Genomic DNA, 20,282 nt, shown 5'->3' with positions numbered 1-20,282 from the left:
CTCTCCAGTCTTGACGTTCATCCTGCAGAGCTCAGCAGTGCTCCTATGTAATTACAGCCCTATGGTCGCTGAGCATAACATTTTTCTGCCCTGATGCAACTCTGTGTGTCTGGCCTCTGTGAGGACCAGTGAATCCTTCACCCTGGCATCTCTCTGGCAGCCCAAGAACACATTTCTTACCGAGGGAGCCGAGTTGGAATGAGTGCTGGAGAAAGACCCTGTCTTTCATCTTGAATGACTGTTTATCTTATCATGCAGAGGGTACTTTTGTGAGGAGAAAATGTGTGTGTTGGGTTTTGGAGATAAGCTGAACATTGGGGCAAACAGATGATGTGTTGGCCAAATGGAAAGACAGAAGAGAAAGTAGAGAAAATGTCATTGGAGACTTAAGGCAGAAAGCCACTCTGTAGCCTTATTCATCACACCCAATTACACATGAAGTATGGATGTGATGCAGTGTACCTGTTGGATTATGAGGTCCTTTGTTGAGTTGACCTGAAGGCTTAAGGGTGACATTAAAGGAGAAACTCATTGAATGGACTTGAAATATGTCAACCTCTGAAGAGCATAAATGTACCTGGAAAATTGTAATGCTCCCATTAGATTTTGATGTGTGTGAAGTGGAAGTTTTTTTGTCCCTTTGACCTCTTGTCATGAAACAAACACATAAAGCTTCTTTCTGGTGACCTGTACAGATTCTTTTGTCTCTGACAGTCTGGAAGGAGCATAAATAATAACTGACAGCACACTGAATGACTGGTCAGTGAGGACTGGAGGTCGGGAGGTAGACGACCCTGCAGACCCAGCAAGAACACTGACTGCCACTTGTTCTTCTACCTAAACAAACATGAACGGCAAACAGCAGCTTGTACTGTTCATATGCAGCGACATTTGTGCTGAAAAGTGGACAAGTGACAAAAACACAGTTCCAGTTTGTCCCTTCATACTAGAAACCTTTTGCTTGCAATTCTTTTGTTTTTTCTTTGTATGTCTCCCTCTGGCAACGCACAGGTAATATCATCAGCTGTCTAAGTAAATCGCAAACATCCAACATGTTTAAAAATAATCTTCCTGACAATGACTGGCAGTGACAGGATGTGAAGTCTCAAGACTCTACATACTGCACACCATATGACTTCATCTGCTGACTGTCAACACCAGCTGACCATAACAACAGTCATAATGGGCGTCCCCGCCTTCACAGGAAGTGACCAAATCCAATACAGCCTCCTCAAATAAGTATCACCTGAGCAGTCTGTCCATGGAGGACTGACACCATTAAAGAGAATCCCTGTACTTCATCCAACTCCAGACACAAGAAGAATTCTAGATCCAACAGATTCAACATGCAAAATTTCCTGCTCCAGCTTTGCCCCATGAGGAGAGGCGTTCTCTCAGCTCAGCTTGGGACCAGGAGGGCAGTCCTGGACCTGCTCAGGTCTGTGAAAGGCCACATTTGGTATAAATCCTTCCCTGCACATCTAAAGTGAAACAGCTGGACAGGACTGTGTTCACAGATGAAGAGATGACTCAAAACAATGTGTCTACAGTCGGGTCTTTTCCAGATTCTGTAGTGACAGCTGGAGGACCACAGCAGACCACCTGGTGTAGAGCTCAGGTCAGTAGTAAAGGCCTCCATAAGCAGCCAGTCAGCTGAGCAAGTCCACTCTTATGTTGATGAGTGGGCAGGAAAAACAATATGTTTTCGCTCTGTAAGCAGTCCCACCCACCCCCTCTTCTCCTCCCCTCCCCCCAGCCCTCCCTTCCTCAGTGTAACCACATAGGTCTTTATGTCCAGCACTGTTAGGAACTCAGCATAGAGGCCCACTAAGCTCCACTTTCAAAGACAACCTCTGATGTGGCCTTTCTGATCTCTGCATGTCTCACTGACTTTCTTCTTACTCTCCTCTGACTTCAGAGTTTTTCCTTCTCTGTCTGTATCCTATTTACTCACGGCGTCCCTGACTGTTGCTCTCCCTCACAGCTGCATACTTGCTCTTATAGATTTCCTTTTAATGTCTGACTGAAAGGAAGCTGGCCCGTGTCAAGAAAACATATGTGAGAGGAGTCTGGAGAGATGATGAAGGGCAGAGATATCTTGACAGTCTTACTACTCCTTGAAGCTCAAACCTCCCTTCATATACACACACCCTTCCCCCTCCTCTCCCGGTCCTCCCCTTATTTCTCCCCCCTCCTCTTCTTTGTGATGACATGTATGTGCTTATGGAAACCAGATGTGCGCTGTTGCGATGGAAGAGGCGGTGAGAGAAAGAGAAAAACCAAGCATGAGGTGGTGTGATACTTCATTAAGAGACTGCAGGAGATGTGGGGAGGGTGAGGGGGAAGAATAATTGGAGGTCTCAAGAGGTCAGACAGGGACTGTATATATGTATTTAGTTGTCAGATTAAATGTGCCCACTATCCTGACCAGGCCCTGAGCAAAGCAGGGGGGTTTCCTTGCGGATATGGTTGGGTCAGGGCAGGGGTAGCTGGGCTTGGAGAGCCTGAATCAGCACCTCCTATGACGGAGGCGTTTTTCTGCAGGGCTTGGGAAACCACGCCATATGAGACAGATTTGAAAAAAAAAAAAACAGCAACCTAAAGAAGTTGAAATGTTGATTGTTCTACTTCTTTGCACCTGTGTATTTTTCACCCGCACAACACCTCCCTGCCACATCTAAAAGAGACGGCTCCCACTGCACCACACCCAATTCAAAGTGAAGACATTGTGTTAAGGGTAAGGAAAGTGGGCACGTGGCTTTAAACTGATAGCTTTGAGCAGATTGGGGGGGGTTCTGACAAAACTGCACGGCTGACAAAGATCAAAGAGCAAACAGTTGGTAAAATACACGATGGAGCAGAAAGCTGAGATTGGGACATCTGGGGCACACAAAAAAGTTATGTTTAACTAATGTGGAAAGTTATTTTCCATGCATAGCTCCATGTGTAGCTAAATGGAATAACAAGATGCAGACATAACGGAAAAAAGTATTAGGTATTGATCCCTCTCGTTCACTGTGCTCCACAAGTAAACCCTGTGTGTGTGTGTGTGTGTGTGTGTGTGTGTGTGTGTGTGTGTGTGTGTGTGTGTGTGTGTGTGTGTGTGTGTGTGTGTGTGTGTGTGTGTGTGTGTGTTTTTATATCTCAAGTGAGACTTTAACCTGACTGCACACCAACCCATGGGGACAAAATTAAGGTCCCCACAGGTCAAGACTGCTTTATGAGGCTTAAGACTTTAGGCTGAGGGTTAGACATTTAGTTGTGGGGGGCTAAGAAATGTATTATGTCAATGGACTGCCCCCAGGGGGATTGTGAGAGAGACTGCAGCAGCTCAAGAACCCTTCTACCCTTCCAGGAGTGTATAGCACCTTGTTCAGCTATTTTTCCATTAGAAGAAGAACAAACCTCCACTGAGGCATGACCTTTTCACAGCATTTTGACATTTCATAGGGAATGCACAGGTATAATTGCTAATGGCTGCATTCTATTTACATTCACCAATTTCAAGGCCATGGTATTGTGAAGGCTGCCTCATTGGTTTGGCTTAGTGGGGCACTTAAATGGGTTATTGGTCATGCTGTGCCTTTCCTGCTACTGCATTACAGAAAATCTGCCTCGAAAAGTGAAAATATAACTAATCTATTATTCAACTTTTCATGGCACTGCTTAAAAACAGGTATATGTAGAATATATATGTATTATAACGTAGAATATGTCAAAATGTTCAGTTTTTGAGTTTGATTTGTCACCATCATAATCATCACATCACATCACCATTTGAAATGAAACACGCAACGCATGCAAAGCAAATTTCCTGTCAGACATTCCCATTTGTTCACAATCAAAGACAAGGCAAGCCACCTCCCCTGCGCTCTTTGGTGGAGAAAGTGAACAATGCAGCGAGCTCAGGCCCTTTACATCCCATCTGTGCATGTTTGGTTGCGTGTGTGCGAGCGTACAACAGACACTCCAGAGAGAAATCCTCTGTTCCTGTTTGTTGTACTCATGCTTGGTGCAGGATGTGGCAGAACTTTAACTGATGCAAATGAAAACCATGTGTAACCTATATAGCTGCTCACCAGCTCCCTTAAGAAATGCCCCTTTCTGTCATCCCACATCCTTGTTACCAGGCAGAGTGCAACACTAACCATTCTGTTGATTATTCATTCTCATTAAATGGGAAAGTACTCTGTCTTCTCTCTGAGGTTGCTCTTGCAATTACAGTATGATGTTCATGTTGGCTATCGTGAGACACAATGGCTAAGAGCAGGACTTCCCCTGCTTGAAAGTTTCCATTCATCGGCCTGCAGGCGACACACATGCCAACTGAAACAGGCAGAGGAAGTGTCCAGCATAGGGGAAGACAGGGACATAAAAGGAGTTTGTTAATGACGTTTGTTGGGTCAAGGGGATGCAATATGAGGTGCTTGGATGTATGGAGTTCATGTTCGTAGATCAGCTTTTGTAGAGTGTGGACAGTAGCGTTGGGATCAGGCCTCGAAATTACCTTTTCATTTATCTGGGTGAAATGTGAGAGCCAGAGGAGTGGAGATGGCTGGAGGAGGCTGGGGCATTGTGGTGTGGTCTTTTGTTGGGCTTTGTGAAAAAGAAGTGAGTCATTTCGCAGACAGTGAAGAAAAGCTCTCCAGTTACACAGAGAGAGGAGAAAAGAGAGGACTGCGGGGAAGAATTATGCTGAGGCGATTCTTTTCTTCGCTCTGCAGAATCAGCTGGGGAAGACAGAAAACATTGAATAGTGACCCACAGCTAAAAGTCAGACTTGTGCGCCGGCCAAGGAGATGGTTTGAGCAAGGAAAACATCATGCACAAATAAAGAGAGGTCCCGAAGCCTGCAGAGGAGAATGAAAACTCCAAAAACACTTCTCCTTTATTGTGATCTTGATGGAGTCAGAAAAGCCAATCAAACAGATCCAAACCAGGTCCCATCCCCCACCCCTCATTGCCATGTCCCGCTGTGTGTCTGGCCTACATGATGCAGTTGGAATTCCAGATGTTGCTCATGGAATTCTGCTCCATCTCTGGCCTCCAAATGTGACTTAACCCTCCTCACTCCTCCTTCATCTCCTCCTCCTCCTCCTCCTCCTCCTCCCTCCTCTTGCCCCCCAAAAGCCTCGTGACTTCTCTCCCCAGCCCCAGCTCTTCAAAACACTGCAGCAAAGTGGAGACAAATGGGCGCCCTAAATCTTTTCGGCACAATAGGAAAATACCTCATCATTTTAATTGCATAAAGCTCTGTTGCTGTAATCATAACATATCATAGAGGCGCTGACCCCCACCCACTCTCTTTCTCTCGCAATCAGTCATTTTTACAGTGAGTCTGATGGTTGTATGTCAGTTGTTCATTAGTGGGATCATTAAGGAGTGGGGAGACGCCTAAGTTTGTTGTTTGAGCTTTTATTGGCTCATGGTGGACGGGAGTGTGCACATACAGAGTGCATAGTGTACAAACAAAGGCACTTACTGCTGTGCAAAACATGAGAGCATATTTGTATTGCTGTACATGTAAGGACCTGCGTTGATCACATTCACTCACTGAGCCTATCATAAAAAAAATGACATCTTTCCACAGCTTATCCAAAGCTGAAGTCTTGAAGAAAAGAGCATGTCCTCCACTTTGCACGACTTTCCTTGTCCTCCTACTCTTAAGAATTTTTGCTTCTTTTAAGCACAGAAAGCAAGAACACACACACCCTATCTCTCTCTAACTGTATAGCTGAGATATGTTTTCTTGCTGTGCAGCAACGCTTCACACAATCGTCTTCATCCCTGTTTCTACTTAAGCTTTGGATCCAGTCCGTGTTTTCCGACCCAGTTTCTGGCCTGCCAGTTTCCGAGCCCCAGTAATGCAGAGTGGTGCAGTCGGGGAGCAAGAAACCTGGAGGTCCAGGAAGACTGGGGAAGACCAGGCGGAGGAGCAGTGTGATCGATATGAGAGGTAAAGAGCTCAAGTAAGTAAGATGGATTATAGAAAAGCAGTGAGGCCTAAATTGAAATATTGTGATATTAAAGGGAGTGAGTGGCTCCAGTTCAGCTAAAGGCAGTTAACAGAAAGATGGCACAAAGGGAGAAAGATCAAATGAATCATTTACTAAGTGAAAATCAAAGCACAGAACGCCGTTTGAAATTACTTTATTAAGTGAGAAAAGTTAAAAAATATAAGTGATTAAGAACACACACACACACAATCCCATTGAGGAAACTAGATTATTATCATTATCATCATTATCACTAGTATCATTATCATTGTCATTAAACTGCTTATAACCCCTGACTAGTAATGTAGCACCATGATTTGTAAACAAGTACAATGACAAAAAGGAGTCATTTTCAGATCTTCAATTTATTTTCATTTGAGATGGATTCAAGGTAAGTAAAAAAAACAATCAAGTTTCAAGAATACATAACCCCCTTCCCCATTCACTGTCCCCACATATATAAAATTAAGGCCACTTTCAAAACTGTATGTCACTGTCCAGCAGGACTTTTTAATGACAATGTACAAAAACACATTCTTTAAACAGAGGACAACAACAATAATAGTAATAGTCATAATAATAGTGACAACATCATTTATAATAATAATCAGCATTAAAGACATTGATATAAAAAAGGTAAAGACACAGTCGCATTTATTGCTTTACTCTGATATGAGTGTATCTCATGCTTCATAAGGACTTAAGCTAATGTTTTCTTCCCCTTTTATGGTCCTTAACTGGCTCTGACGTGTTACTTTACTGGAAGATTAAGAGACACAATGACTACGCCACTGTGGTTTCCAAATGTGTACATTAACGTGAGTGTGTGTAAGTTAACAAGGGGGAGAAACAAGCGATCAAACACGCTCTTTGCTTACTCGAAGGAACATGCTAGAATGGGCATCGTGGAGATGCAGGTTCAAAGCGGAAATTCACGAGGACACAAACACTGACCACTGACAAAAACTAAAAATAAGACATTGAAAAAGGCTAAAACAAACAGCAATGAGCTGGCGTCAGTAACCACGAGGCAGGCAGAGACTGAAGGAAGAGAAAAAAGAAAAAAAGTGGAAGGACGGAGTGGTTGAGAGATAGAGCAAAAGGAATCTGACAGTGGTAAGAATATTTTAAATGCAAGTCTGGTGCTTTTCCTTCTGCTCTTTCCCCAGTTTTATCTTTCTTTCCCGCTCTTATTATCTGTGTTCTACATTTTCTTCCACTTTTTTTCTATTTCTCTCCCTGTTTTTCCCTCCTCTTTCCTTCATCTCTCCCTCCTCCTCCTCCGTCTACACCTTGTCCAGTAAAGATCGTTGGCAGTAGAGGAGTCGGCGTGGGGTACCATACCGACGGAAAAACACCAAGGCTGCCAGCGTCGCAATCACACACACTAACAGGAACAGTGGCACTACCGCTGCTCCGCTGCCTCCACCAACCCCTTCCTCCTCATCCACTTCAATAATGATCACTTCCGTATCCTTCTCCTTCTCCCTCTCCTTTTCCTTTTCCTTCTCCTCTCTGTCCCTCTCCCTATCTCTGGTTTTGTCTTTATCCTCCCGTTCCTTGTCCTTCTCCCTCTCCTTGTCCTTGTCATGTCCGCCTCCACCTCTTCCTCCATCCGTTTTGGGGTCTTCGTTGGGGCAGCCCATCCAGTCACGAAGGGCTGATTTGGGGTATCCTGGCTCCACACGCATCATCTGGTTGTTGAACTTCCAGTACTTGTTGGCTTTGTAGAAGTAGGTGTACGCTGAGGGGTGGAAGACAGAAATGAGAAATAAACCTGAAGTGCAAGGAAAAATCAACGTATATAAGTTCACAATGTGATGTGAGAAAATAATCGAGGTGATGTTATACACACAACCCTTACCTTGATCTTTGCTCATGAAGGCTGCCTTGATGTTGTCCGGTGCTCCCTGCCACACACTAACTAATTTTGGATAACCATCGTCAACACTTCGTGAGTCTTCATTGAAGCGGTAATACCTGAACAAAGCACAAGACAGGGAAGGTAAAGTGAGACAGACACAGTGAGTTAATCACATTCAGACTGACAAAAAGCTTTCATCTTGACTATGAAGATTTGTGACGTGACTTGGACTTGCCCAACAGGACTTGTTCTAACAGACTTAGGACCTGACTTGACTTTGCACTCAAAGACTTTAAATTTGTTTTGGCAGACTTGGGACTTGTCTTGAATGGCTTGAGACTAGACTTCTACTTGTCCTAAAAGACTTGAGATGGGACTTGAGACTTGGTCTGACAGACTTGAAAAAGACTTGTTACAAATGACCTGAGACTTAACTTCCCTTTGACACTTGACTTTAGACTTGTTCTGCCAGACTTGACTTGAACCTGGCCTACTGGACTTGAGCCTTGACTTCTACTTCCTCTAAAGGACCAAAGACTTAACTTCATTTAGTCTTGAATGACTTAAGACTTGACTTCTACTGTTCTGAGAGAAGTGAGACTTGACTTGGACCTGGCCAACAGGACTTGAAGCCTGACTTAGAATTACTCTGAAGCAGCAATTCATAACTTAAAGTTGTCTTGAATGACTTGAGACCTGACTTGGGCTGGATCCCCAAAAGTGTTCTGTTTCTTAAGAGCTAAAGCTGTAGGCATACCACAAAAATGGTGTTGTTTCTGCCAAAATATGGCAGATGGATTGGTGTTAACTCATCCAACAGCCAGACGATGACAAAACTAAGACAAGGACTGAAGGTGTTCCCCGAGTTTAGGTCATGTGCAATCTCTGTTTTCTGACGATGTTTATAAAAAGCATCCACTTCATGGACTATGTTTATGTAGTTTTAATGACAGGTTTAAATATGGAGAGGCTTAGCATGCTTTAAAGTTCCTCGAAGTCTGTTTCAATGTTTAAATGAGAAACAGGTTTGTAATTCAGAATAAGTGACTTATTGCAAGCATTTGGACCTTATATGGTCAACATTCAAACATGTTTTGGTGTTGATGCAAATGGATTTTCCTTCAGTATGAGTAGTTTCTAAACTTCAGTTTTTTGCGGGACGTGAAGCACATAAACACAGTAAAATGACTAACTTGTTTGCTCTGAAGAAAAATGTCTGTCCAGTTGGGGTGTAGTAGAGAGCAGCGTCTATCCGATCTTTGGGAAGTCCACTGCCCATTTCCTTTATACTCTTAGGGTAACCATGATCCAGAATGGATTCAGTGAACACCCAATATCTGTCCCCTGGAGAGAGGGAGAGACAGAAAAAGACGGAGTCAGGACAGACGGAGACACAGAAACAGAGGAAAAACACCTATGAGATAATTGTGAGATGACACTCTTAAAAAGGAAATCCTGTTAATGTTTTGTCACTATGCTAAAGCAAGACTTACCTTTAAAGAAAACAAATTTCCCATCTTCCCTTTCAAAAGCGGAATTGATATGAGTGGGCAATCCCCTCCAAAAGTGACCAATTGGCATGGGATATCCATCCAGAACATGGTTGTTACGTACCCTCCAGAACCATTTATCCTGAAAGAGAACAGAGATTTATGAACAGCCTGACAGACAAACTGTCACATCAACATTCGAACAAGGTTGTGTGGGTTTACCTTGAACACAAACATTTCTCCTCTGAGGATGGCAATGCTGTCAAAGTGTCCATCACAGATGCTGGGGCCAAAGCGAGGCTTGTCTGGTGAATATGTGGGCTGGGGGCTGTTGTAGGGCGTACGGGGTGTTACAGGAGGGGGCTGTGGACCTGATCCAGACCCTGTGTGAACAAGGACACTGAAAATTATTTTCAGAGATCCAATCTGAACCTGAACACATCATCTAATGCTGGTCCTGTCGGATCAAATGAAATGAAACAACCAAGAATTACACATACAAATCTTACTCATCACACCTGCTTACTCCATACTGTATATTCCTGCTCAGACTCGATGATCACAAAATGCTGGTCTCCTGATTTCCATAATAAATACATCATTATGTGGCAGGGCTTTCTCTTAATGAGGCCATCTATTCTGGAATCTTCTTCCTATCCAAATTCGAGATGCTGGCTCAGATTACTCAAATATTCTGTTTATAATGTTTATATCTAATTTACCTTGAGGCACTTTGTGAGGCCTCAAAGGCTACAATAAACTTTGACCTGACTACATCCACCTTTCAGCTCCTTTCTTCCCTGTGTGTCACTTAAGGTCTTTATGCTACAAATACTTGATTGTGAAAACTGCAACCAGCATATCAAGACAGCGCTCTTTTCTGACGGTGATTCAGATAGTGAACTGTTGATAACAAACCATAAAGTTGCTGTATGCCTCTGCGATCGTCGTCAGGAAGTTGGAAGTTCTCGGTGTCCATCCACTGGTAGAAAGGAGCCATGATCGCTGAAGGGTCATTGGAGTGCTCCAAACCCAGAGCGTGGCCCAGTTCATGCACCGCAACCAGGAAAATATCATTACCTGAAACAGTGTCAACACCAAAACATCATTTAACATGACCTTTTTTTCAAGTTCAGTGGGATACATGAAAAAGGAAGAGTTTGATGTTATACTTATGAGACAACGAGTACTAAAAGGGAAGCAGCAAATGTTGCTGTTTCTTCACGTATTAGTGACTCAAACACAAACAAATACATCTGACATCAGTAAATCAAAAATAAAACCGCCTGCAGGTCATGTGGAGATGTGTCAGACTTGAACAGCTGATGTTGCAATTCTGTGTCTGCCGTACCAGAAATAAACACTTCTCCATTTCTGTGGTATTAACGTAGCCCAGAGCATTCACTCCCTCAAACGTTACTGACACAAGACTGGACCTGTTGCTGCTCCTATTTTGCTCACAACAGCAAAATGAAGACTCCTGACTCCCAACTTCAAAGTTACTCCCAACGTTCATGTCGTCAGGTTTGAACTAAAGAATAAAAATCCCCTCATTTATCAAAATGTCAGTTTAAAGTGAAATTCAGCTGAGCCTCACCTAACAGATCCTTGTTTCCAATAGTCCATGGCTCAGTGGCATCAAAGTGGGTGTCCCCACCGATGCCGTTACCGGGAAAATAGGCATGTGCCAGGAAGCCGCCCTCGCCATCGAATGGGCTGCTGTCACCATGGAAACCCTCAGCGAAGAAGAGCATTATGTCTGCAAACTCTTCGACCTTGTCTCGTATGTAACTGTAGGGGATTTCCCGGAAACGGAGCGGGGTGACACTCTCCCACACCTTGAAGGCCTTCCTGATGGCTTCGTGGGTCTCATACTCACCCACCTTCGGGGTGTAGTTCTGTATGCTGAAGAGCAAATAATTGTGTGTGGGTGTGCAAGGGGGAGGGTGGGAAAAGTGAAACAAAGTCAGGGGTTTCTTCCTCTTTATAGAATCATCATTTCAGCTGCTGAATAGTCGCCTCACTAGTTTGGGTTTTCTCACATCGGTTCATTGGGTACAGATATAAAATTAAGAAACAAAAACCTCATTGTCTAAAATAGCTATAGGCTCTGTTCCATCATGCCTCTGCATTTGCAGCACATTCACTTGGAGCTTTGTTGTCTTACGAGAAAGTGATGTCGTTCTTGTTCCACTTCAGGCCCTGGATGGCGTATCGCTTCCTCCTCAGGTTGCTCTTCAGCTCTGCACCAAACTTATCTGGCACGCCACACCGTGGCCGCTCCATGGCTCTGCCAAAGACAAGACATAATCCACTCAGATACGGTCAGGAGTAGCACTTTTAATTTGAACACAACCATGCATGGAAACTGTATTTTCACTTTGTGTAGAATAAAGCTGATTGAGAAGGCGCTCACTCAATGGTGTTGGCGTCGAAGGTGCCGGTGACGGTGAGGCCATAGAACCTCTGCATGGCAGCGATGGCCGAGGAGACAGAGTGAGGGGAGCGAAGGGAATGGGTCCTCATGTCCCCTGGGGGCAGGTAACCGTATTGCTGCAGCCATGACTTTAAAGAAAAACAGCAAGCAGACAGCAGTGTGACTCATGTGAGCTATTGCAACATGAAACCGAGGAAACTCCAGTCTCTGTACAGAGGATGAAAAACAAAGAAGTTAAATTAGAAACACAGACACAAACATGTGCTATCACCTGATTTTTAGTTGTTTATTGATGCCAGAACCAGGCTACAGGAACTATTTGGTATGATGTGGATTATGAGTTACAGGGATACAAGTTCAGGATGTTTTTATGCGACTGCAGCAAAAACACATTCCTGACTGACAGAGAAAATAATCTCTTGAATAACTTCTCTGTGTTTTGGTATCTGAGTATTTGGACAGTCAGAGTAGCATAATTTCGAGCACCTGGCATGTCTCCATTCAATGACTGAACACAAAAGCTATTCAACCATCAACATTTGGCTCTCCGGTGAGGACCGAAGTGGATTGAAACTGAGGTCAAGATGAAGGATTAATGCCAAGCTTAAGCCCAAAAAAAGGTCCAAACAAAGATGGTTCAGGTTCCGACAAAAGCACAGTGAGACAGAAACTAAAAAAAGGAAATCCCCCTCAGGGAGTTAACGATTAACTTAAGGTTGACGTTATTCTGTAGCTACTTGTTTGTGTTTCAGTGCAGATTGTGACATTTCTAACTGAACTCATCTGCTGGGTTTGCACATGAAGAAAGAATAAGTTTGAAGCCCTTTGAGGACATATTAAGATGGTCACTGAGTTCTTCATGCCTCCAGATCCCTCGGCCTCAGCTCAGCTTGACCTTACTTTCCCCTGGAAACCCATTTCGCTGTGGTGCTGGTTTGACATCTGGACCTGTGCCAGCGGCTTCACTCTGCACCTCTCCCACACAGCTTCTCTTCAACTCTTTCCCTCTCACTAGAGCTGAAAAATAACACTAAGGCTATTGTAAGCGCAGTGAAAACCGAGACCACTTTGATATTCTGCTGTGCATGGCCACTTTGTGTGCTTGTAATGTACTTTTTAGGATGTGTTTTATTGTTTGGACATCGACTGATAACAGTAACCTGTCAAAAATAACCAACTGTTCTGGCATGTGATGTAACTTAATGTCATCTGTTATTTGTTTTGGATGGTTCTGATTGAAAACCATAAGCAGAGTGGGTGTTTGTGTGGAGACAGAAATCGAGAGAGAGGGAAGAAAGAAAGATAGGGAGTGTCCCAGGGTGAGACTCAGGCCTTGGGCAACCTCAGCCGATGTCTCCAGTCGAGCAGCAGCGTCAGTCAGTAATTTAACTGGGAATTTCTTCCTCCTTGAATCCAAACCTCAAAGTCAAACTCTTCCCCCCACGTCCATGTCTCTGTCCTCGCCTCATCACTCCACCCCTTCTCCTCTCTTCTCCCTCATCCCTCTCTTATGGAAAACCCTGAGGCTTGAGCGTAAATACTTATGAACAACCACACCCAGAGCCACTCAATTATTGCTGTAAAGCCTATCTGCCAGCAAAGGTTGCTAAACACAATGAAGGCAAAACATGTTTAACGGCCTTGTTTCAGCATTTTTACCCTGATAGTGTACAGTGCAGACATGGATTGTCTGAATACTGTATGTGCTTAGGTCTGTAGGTTGATATAAGTATGACTATGCTTCTGTGAGTTTGGGCAGGAGTGAATGGCAGAATGACATTTTGTAAGGTCTAATCTCTCTGTCTCTGTCTGTCCTAGAGAGACATGGAGGTCTCAGTGTTTGGACTTCACCCCTGAATGAGCTCTTTCTGGTTGTGACTCATCCATGGAGCTTCAGTGGACACATAAAGACCCACTGTTACAGTACATCCACATGAGCGGGAAAGTTAAACACAAACTTGAACATCTCACAGTTGGATGTATTTCCCTGTGAACATGAGAAATTGGTGTTTAAGGGGGGATTTGACTGCTCTTGAAACCTTATTCTACTCTTTTACACATTTGCGGTTTTCTTTTCGACAAAATCCTAACTTTGCCCTGAGCTCAGTCAAAAGACTGCTGTTGAGTGACACTGAGCATTTGTTTTAACATTAAGGTTCCCACACCCCTTTTATGGGTCTCTCAGGTGACTTGACAAAGTCTTATTCAACGTCGCACTTGGCTATTTTTGACCACACTAATGGGCTGAGTAACTAAAGCAGAAGCAGGAAGAGGAAATGGTCACTATTTACAGTGGCATGGGAGATGACAGCCCAAGCTAATACAGTCTTTTGATGTAGAGCAGTGGTTACCTTTTTGGTCAGTTCAACCCACACAACCGGGTCCGATGAACTCAAATATCCTTTCATTGGCAACCCACAATTTCGTTTATTCATCCATTACTTTGAGCTAACTATTTGAACTGTTTCTCCATTACTTTATGCTAATTATTTTAGCTGTTAATCCATCACTTTATGCTAATTATTTTAGATGTTTAACCATTACTTTATGCTAACTCTTTCAACTGTTTAGCCATCACTTTTAGTTAACTGTTTCAACTATTTATCCATTACTTTATGTTAATTATTTTAGCTGTTAATCCATCGCTTTATGCTAATTATTTTAGCTGTTTATCCATTACTTTATGCTAATTATTTTAGCTGTTTATCCATTACTTTATGTTAATTATTTTAGCTGTTAATCCATTGCTTTATGCTAATAATTTAGCTGTTAATCCATCACTTTATGCTAATTCTTTTAGCTGTTTATCCATTACTTTATGCTAATAATTTAGCTGCTAATCCATCACTTTATGCTAACTCTTTCAACTGTTTATCCATCACTTTTAGCTAACTGTTTCAACTATTTTTTCAACTATTTATCTATTACTTTATGCTAACTATTTGAATTGTCCATCTCTTTTTGCTAATTATTTCAAATTCTCTGCTTGTTTGCTAACTAGTTTTCCAGCATTATTAAAACCTGGTGTTAATGTATTACAGCTGACTCTGACTCAGCTGTATGAGAATATGTTTTTTCATTCAAACCATCTTTCTTTTCTTTTCCTTTGGCACAGTACCGCTGGTTGAAAAATACTTAAAACTGCTGCATGGTGATATTTTAGTGTTAAAGTCAACCTTGATTTTTAACAATGCATAGACATAGAGAAGCACAGTGCAAAGGTACTTTTGGGAAGCCAAATCCAGGCTTTTGAGGTCAAGGGCGCAGCTCGCTCATATGCAGTCATGTGAGTTGGAAGATCTACAAAAATCCAACGGTTGCTATGGATGTCAGGATGAAGAGCGTTCGTTTGCATAGGATGAGAGGGAGAGGTAGGGATTGTATTTCAGAAAAGAAAGAGAGTCACTCATTCCGTTTGGTGAGGGCCAATGGAAAGAAACTCTGGTCAACAGCGATGAGAGTCCAACTGAACTCATGCTGGGTATACAGTACACACACAGAGCTCCTCATTACACATCCACTCACTCTTCCCAGAGTGTATTATGTCAGATGTCATAAACGTATGAAATTATTGCTCCCACTTCACTCGCAACAGCTCGTTACTGGCTGTTAGCGTGTGACTGTGTGTGTGAGGGAGGTATTTTCAGCACAACATGTTAAAATCGAACAATGTAAATTCTTTCTTGCTGTATTTGCCCGAGGCAATGCTGTTCCTTTTAGAAGATATTTACAACCTTGCCAACCCGTCTGACCAGGGCCTCTTCAACACACATGCAGAAAGGTCTTTAAATGTGTGTATGTGGGTAATCCCCCAGCTGCTCTCTGTTAAATCAACCATTCTACAGCCAACAGCAATAAGACACGATGACAAAAGAGTGGAAAAACAGACATCTTTGCCAATGTCGTTTGAACTATAAGTCAATCCTGAGAAATCTTGGTGGCAGGATTTTGTCTCTGGAAAAAAAGAAAAAAAGAAAAAAGCTTCCTCAAAATCTGCCTCATTGCTTGCTTCCTCTATGAAGTCCTTTTTGACCAGGAAATGGGGTAATGACTTTGTGTATTACCTTATTTCCTGTAACACCTCCTATCTTTCCTTGGGGAGGCTGCCCTCAGGCCACCCACTGGTAATCTTTAGGATGTGACTCTTCCTTCCTCTCTTCCTCTAAATGACTTCCTCTAAATATCAGGATGGGACTGGTGTGAAGTCACCAGTTTAACCATTCTCTTACATCTATACTTATTCTTGTTAGGAGCACAAGAAACGAGACATATATTCATACAGGATGTGTGCATGACAGCTATGGTTTAACATCCTGTCCTATTCAATTGGATAATTGTTTTTTTTCCAACTGTCCTTTTCCCACATTGCATCACTCCCATCACCACAATGTCTTTCTTTCTAGTCTGCAACAGCCTCCACACTGTCTTCCCTGTTTTGCTCTCATCATCTCATCTCATGTCCATTTATCTTCCTTTGTAGTGAATGACCTCAGCTCGTAGCCATGTCTGTGTGCATGTGCATGAAAAAATCTGTGCACATATGAGAGAAGATGTGTGTGCTTGTATGTGTGTGTCACAGTCAGGTGCTTTCTGACTCAGCAAGGTGTTTTTCATGGCTAAATAAAAACCCACAACCCTCTTCCTGTGGCCACAGACCACAGGACATGACTCCTTCATCTACACCCTTACAACCCTCAGACTCACTAAATTAGACTTATTGTTATTTAAGACACAAACATCCTCCTCCATCGCGGAACTGTGCGCTGATACTGGTGACTTGTGGGTTAGTGGAGGCAACATATGAGATCACAAACATCCGCTATTTGAATGTCGTTAAATGGAAGACACAGGAAGTAGTGGTTTCATATACATCATAAAAACAGAGGTGGTGAATCAGTGAATGAATAAAAACATACTGAACAACCCACTTTCCAGGGCAGGTCAGGTCAAGCCTGTCCCTGCACTTTGGTGCAAATTTCCACAGAGACTTAATGGTCTGTTTACTTAAAGGTCAACCAGTACCTTCTTGACCATTAAAACTGTTTAGTTCCACTTCCTCTTATGTCAATATTAGACATGTTCAAAGCACTCTGTTTGTTGGGTTGCTCGTTGAATGTTGATGCCGTTGATCATACACAAAGATCAGCTCAAAACAAAAGGACTCTTCATATGACTCAACCTATTTCCAAAGTAAAAAGTGTCTTGTAACTCATCTCCATGTTTCAGTTCCCACATGGTTAATAGCTAAAACACTCTTGCTGTCTTCCACCCAGATCAATTACCTGCCTATCTTGTGTGACTACCTTCTTTCTTGTCAGACTTTTCAAGCAGCTGTTTTTGCTGATACAAGAAAAAAATGGCTTAGATGTTGATTTGAGTGCTACCTCTACCCAGCATGCTCAGACTCATCTCAGTTCGTCATGGAAGCCTAGAAGTTGTTGAGCATTATTTGCTACAAGAAACATTTTGGACCATTAGTGGAAAAGCATAACCTAAGATAAAATACCGCATTTAATTGGATTGCTGTGATTACTTTAGAAACACTTATGATGGAAAAACATACTCATTGTGTTGCATCACCTTTTAACAATTAAGTGACTATTGATTGTTAACATATCCAACTGATTAAAGAAATTCCTTGACATTTGCATTCCCGGTGTAGCTACAAGTTCAGCCACTAGCCTTTAGGTAAATATGTGCTCCTTTGAACATATATCGAATAACAGAAATGACAAACATATGTCATTTAAGGTTTTCACCTTGGGGATAATGGACATTACTGATGGAAACAAAATGTGAACAGCATCACAAAGTATTAATAACTTAGATTTAATTGTTGTCAATGGAATTAAACTATAATATTTACAATTGGTAGCAGGTTCCAGTCCCAGGTTTTGAATTGTGGTGGCGAGCAAGCTCTTCGGTTTACATTTCAATCATGGAATATGTGTTAAAGTTGACTGTCTTATGTAGGTCAATGGAGGTAACTCCATTTTCTTCCACTCGCACAGCTGGAATTATTATTCCATAGGCCACAGGCAGGATACAGTGATGAGAGAGACGTTTGGCGCCACTGCATGACCTATATCAAAATCATTTAGGCCTCTCTGCTATTATGCATGCATGTATGTGCACAAGCTCTCTCTCTCACACGCACACATACTTGCACACACACACACACGCACGCACACACACACACACACACACACACACACACACACACACACACACACACACACACACACACACACACACACACAGAGTGTTTACTTAAGATACTGAGGGAAGCAGGTGTGTAGGAGTATGACAATTCCTGCAATATTCTCTGAGAGCTGGAGGAGGCTGATGCTGCACCAGACCAGAGAAGAATAGTCTTCCCTGACCATCACCCCTGCTTAGACCTGGTGCTTCAGCTCAATGGGTTATTGGAAATCTTTATTGTAGAGAATCAGAGTTCAAACTGTGGCGAGTGTTTTTCCACAACTGACCACAGCTGAGATGTTGCAGAAGCTCTCGGATTGTAAACCCCACCTCTCCCCAGTCCACTGAGCCGTAACTCGGGACAGATGTCAACAATTACATCTCCCCATCCCTCTGAATATAACTGTACCCACAACTATCAAGCCCCCCCCTTCATTCCCACAAAAATTGCCTGTGTCTCTGCCTCGACCACAATACAAGCTCATGCATTTCTCCTCATTTGCTTTTTCTCTTGCTCTGCTGCTTTTGCCCCCTCAGCATTTCTCAGTGTTTTCACGAGCGCTATCCTCATTATGGGCTGTTTCCTCTAACCCAGGGTCAAAGCCCTTACCATATTCCTGTTGAACTGTTGAAATTATTATCCATCATGATGCGGGGTTTAACAATCTGAGGGTTTTGTTTTTTGTTTTTTTTTCCTTTGGTCAAGTCAGAAAATTAGAGAAGAGTAGCAGGAAAGATCCTTCACTCTTACATTTAAAGATAATGTATATTTTTCAGTTACTCATAATTTAAATCTTTCTTTAATCCCTTAATGTATCTCCTTATGCTGTTTTACTTTCTCACTTGTTTGGCTTTATTCCTCACCTCTAGATTTATTGATCAGGTTTTCTGGCTTATTCCTCCATTCTGCATTTATTTATTTAGTGTTATTTCTCTTTCCTGAATTAATTGATCTAGCTTTATTCCCCAATCCTGGATTTACTCATCTGACTTTATTCCTCAATTCTAGGTTTATTTTTATAACCTTACTCCCGATTGTTGGATTCATTTATTTGCCTGTCTTCCTTGCGTCTATTGTGGCTACTATTCCTCACCTTTGTATTTATTTCTCACCTCTGGCTTGATTTGTCGCTCCGTCGCTCCCTGTGCGCTCAGCTCCCACACCACGGCTAGGAGCAGCAGTCGGACAAGTGATTTGAGATCTGGTGCCATCACTCGACTCTCCAAAAAACAATGCAAAAATGGACGGATCTTGTAACGGCTCGCGTACACTTCACTTTGCTATTTGTCAGAACATTATCTGTGGAAAAAACGTATCCCATGAACGAATTTCCGGGCGCAACCGAGATCGATTTGGCGCAAAGAGTTTCAAGAGGACAGCGGCCGTGCGTCTCTGCCACTTATTGATCGTTTTACTTAAACCACGAGAGAGATTTGTCCAGTCTATGCATTCTTCTCGCGTTTTGGTGAATTTGAACAGAACTATGGGACGTTATGAGAAGCAGGAAGTCTGGAGGGGGCCTATGCAGCTGCAGGCTGTGCCTATTTTATGTCCAAATTCAGCTTGCGCTTTCGCTCCAGATGTTGCAGCCGTCTTTGTTTTCATGAAGCAGTCTTAACTTCTCGCTGTCCTCTCTTCCCTATCTTACAGTCGGCTTATTTTGATCCCCTCTCCCTCTCTCCCAGCTGCAGACGTGGTAGTTTGATGCTCCCCGGAGACCTTGAGCTGGAAAGAAGAGGGTTGTAAACCTTCCCCTCCAAAATCGGCCCGCCCCTCCGCAGGGCTGGAATCAACTTGGTGACCTTCGCATTAGACTTGGCATGGTTTGCGCTCTCCCTCAGGCTGTGATTAAATGCCTTAATATTCTGTGAAATACTTGAAGCTGTTTTTATTTACAGAGAAGACAGCGCAAAGACTGAGCTGGATGATAAATCCGTCAACAAATTACGCAGCTAAAAGCGATTCAGAAAAGTCACATTTGAGGTTTTAGGAGTATTAAAAATCGGAATATTTTTACGATTGGCGATTTATGAGTCTGCCTCTGTGAAGAGAGATGTGGCTTCACCTCATCATACCATTCACCCATTATAGTCTATAATAATATTTTACTTTCACATTGTTTCACAGTTTATGTTTTAAATATGGGAAACTCATTATCAGTTTGTTATTGGCTTTCCTTACTGTAATGCACTTTACACTTAACAGATGAATCCTCCTGTTTCACACTGATTCTTAATAAGTGCTCCACAAAAATATGGCCAAACGTACTGTGCACCATATTCGGCACCAGACT

General features: G+C 42.8%; 2 protein-coding genes across 2 annotated transcripts in view; both read right to left on the bottom strand.

Annotated features, from left to right (window-relative positions):
• Window positions 1-20,282, bottom strand: part of LOC139339495 (E3 ubiquitin/ISG15 ligase TRIM25-like) — a 308,448-nt gene that overhangs the window by 224,816 nt on the left and 63,350 nt on the right. The gene's annotated exons all lie outside the window — the stretch shown is intronic.
• On the bottom strand, window positions 7,155-19,711 carry mmp14b (matrix metallopeptidase 14b (membrane-inserted)). The gene is made up of 10 exons (XM_070974805.1): window positions 19,102-19,711; window positions 11,767-11,915; window positions 11,518-11,640; window positions 10,948-11,255; window positions 10,269-10,430; window positions 9,573-9,733; window positions 9,354-9,492; window positions 9,054-9,204; window positions 7,861-7,976; window positions 7,155-7,740 (listed from the first exon to the last, which is right to left on the bottom strand). Exons 1-10 carry the CDS (start codon window positions 19,198-19,200, stop codon window positions 7,283-7,285), a joined length of 1,866 nt encoding a protein of 621 aa, XP_070830906.1. The 5' UTR covers window positions 19,201-19,711; the 3' UTR covers window positions 7,155-7,282.

Source organism: Chaetodon trifascialis, chromosome 11 (assembly GCF_039877785.1).
Source record: "Chaetodon trifascialis isolate fChaTrf1 chromosome 11, fChaTrf1.hap1, whole genome shotgun sequence".
Classification (NCBI taxonomy): domain Eukaryota; kingdom Metazoa; phylum Chordata; class Actinopteri; order Chaetodontiformes; family Chaetodontidae; genus Chaetodon; species Chaetodon trifascialis.
Note: the sequence above shows the minus strand (reverse complement) of the source record. Positions and strands in the feature narration are given on the sequence as shown.

Excerpts from the sequence above, each read along its gene's own strand:
- mmp14b (XM_070974805.1), bottom strand. The coding sequence starts at position 19,200 with ATGGCACCAGATCTCAAATCACTTGTCCGACTGCTGCTCCTAGCCGTG. Across the intron at positions 9,493-9,572 it reads GAGAAATGTTTGTGTTCAAG|GATAAATGGTTCTGGAGGGT; the intron begins GTAAACCCACAC and ends GTTCTCTTTCAG. Across the intron at positions 7,741-7,860 it reads CTTCATGAGCAAAGATCAAG|CGTACACCTACTTCTACAAA; the intron begins GTAAGGGTTGTG and ends TCCACCCCTCAG.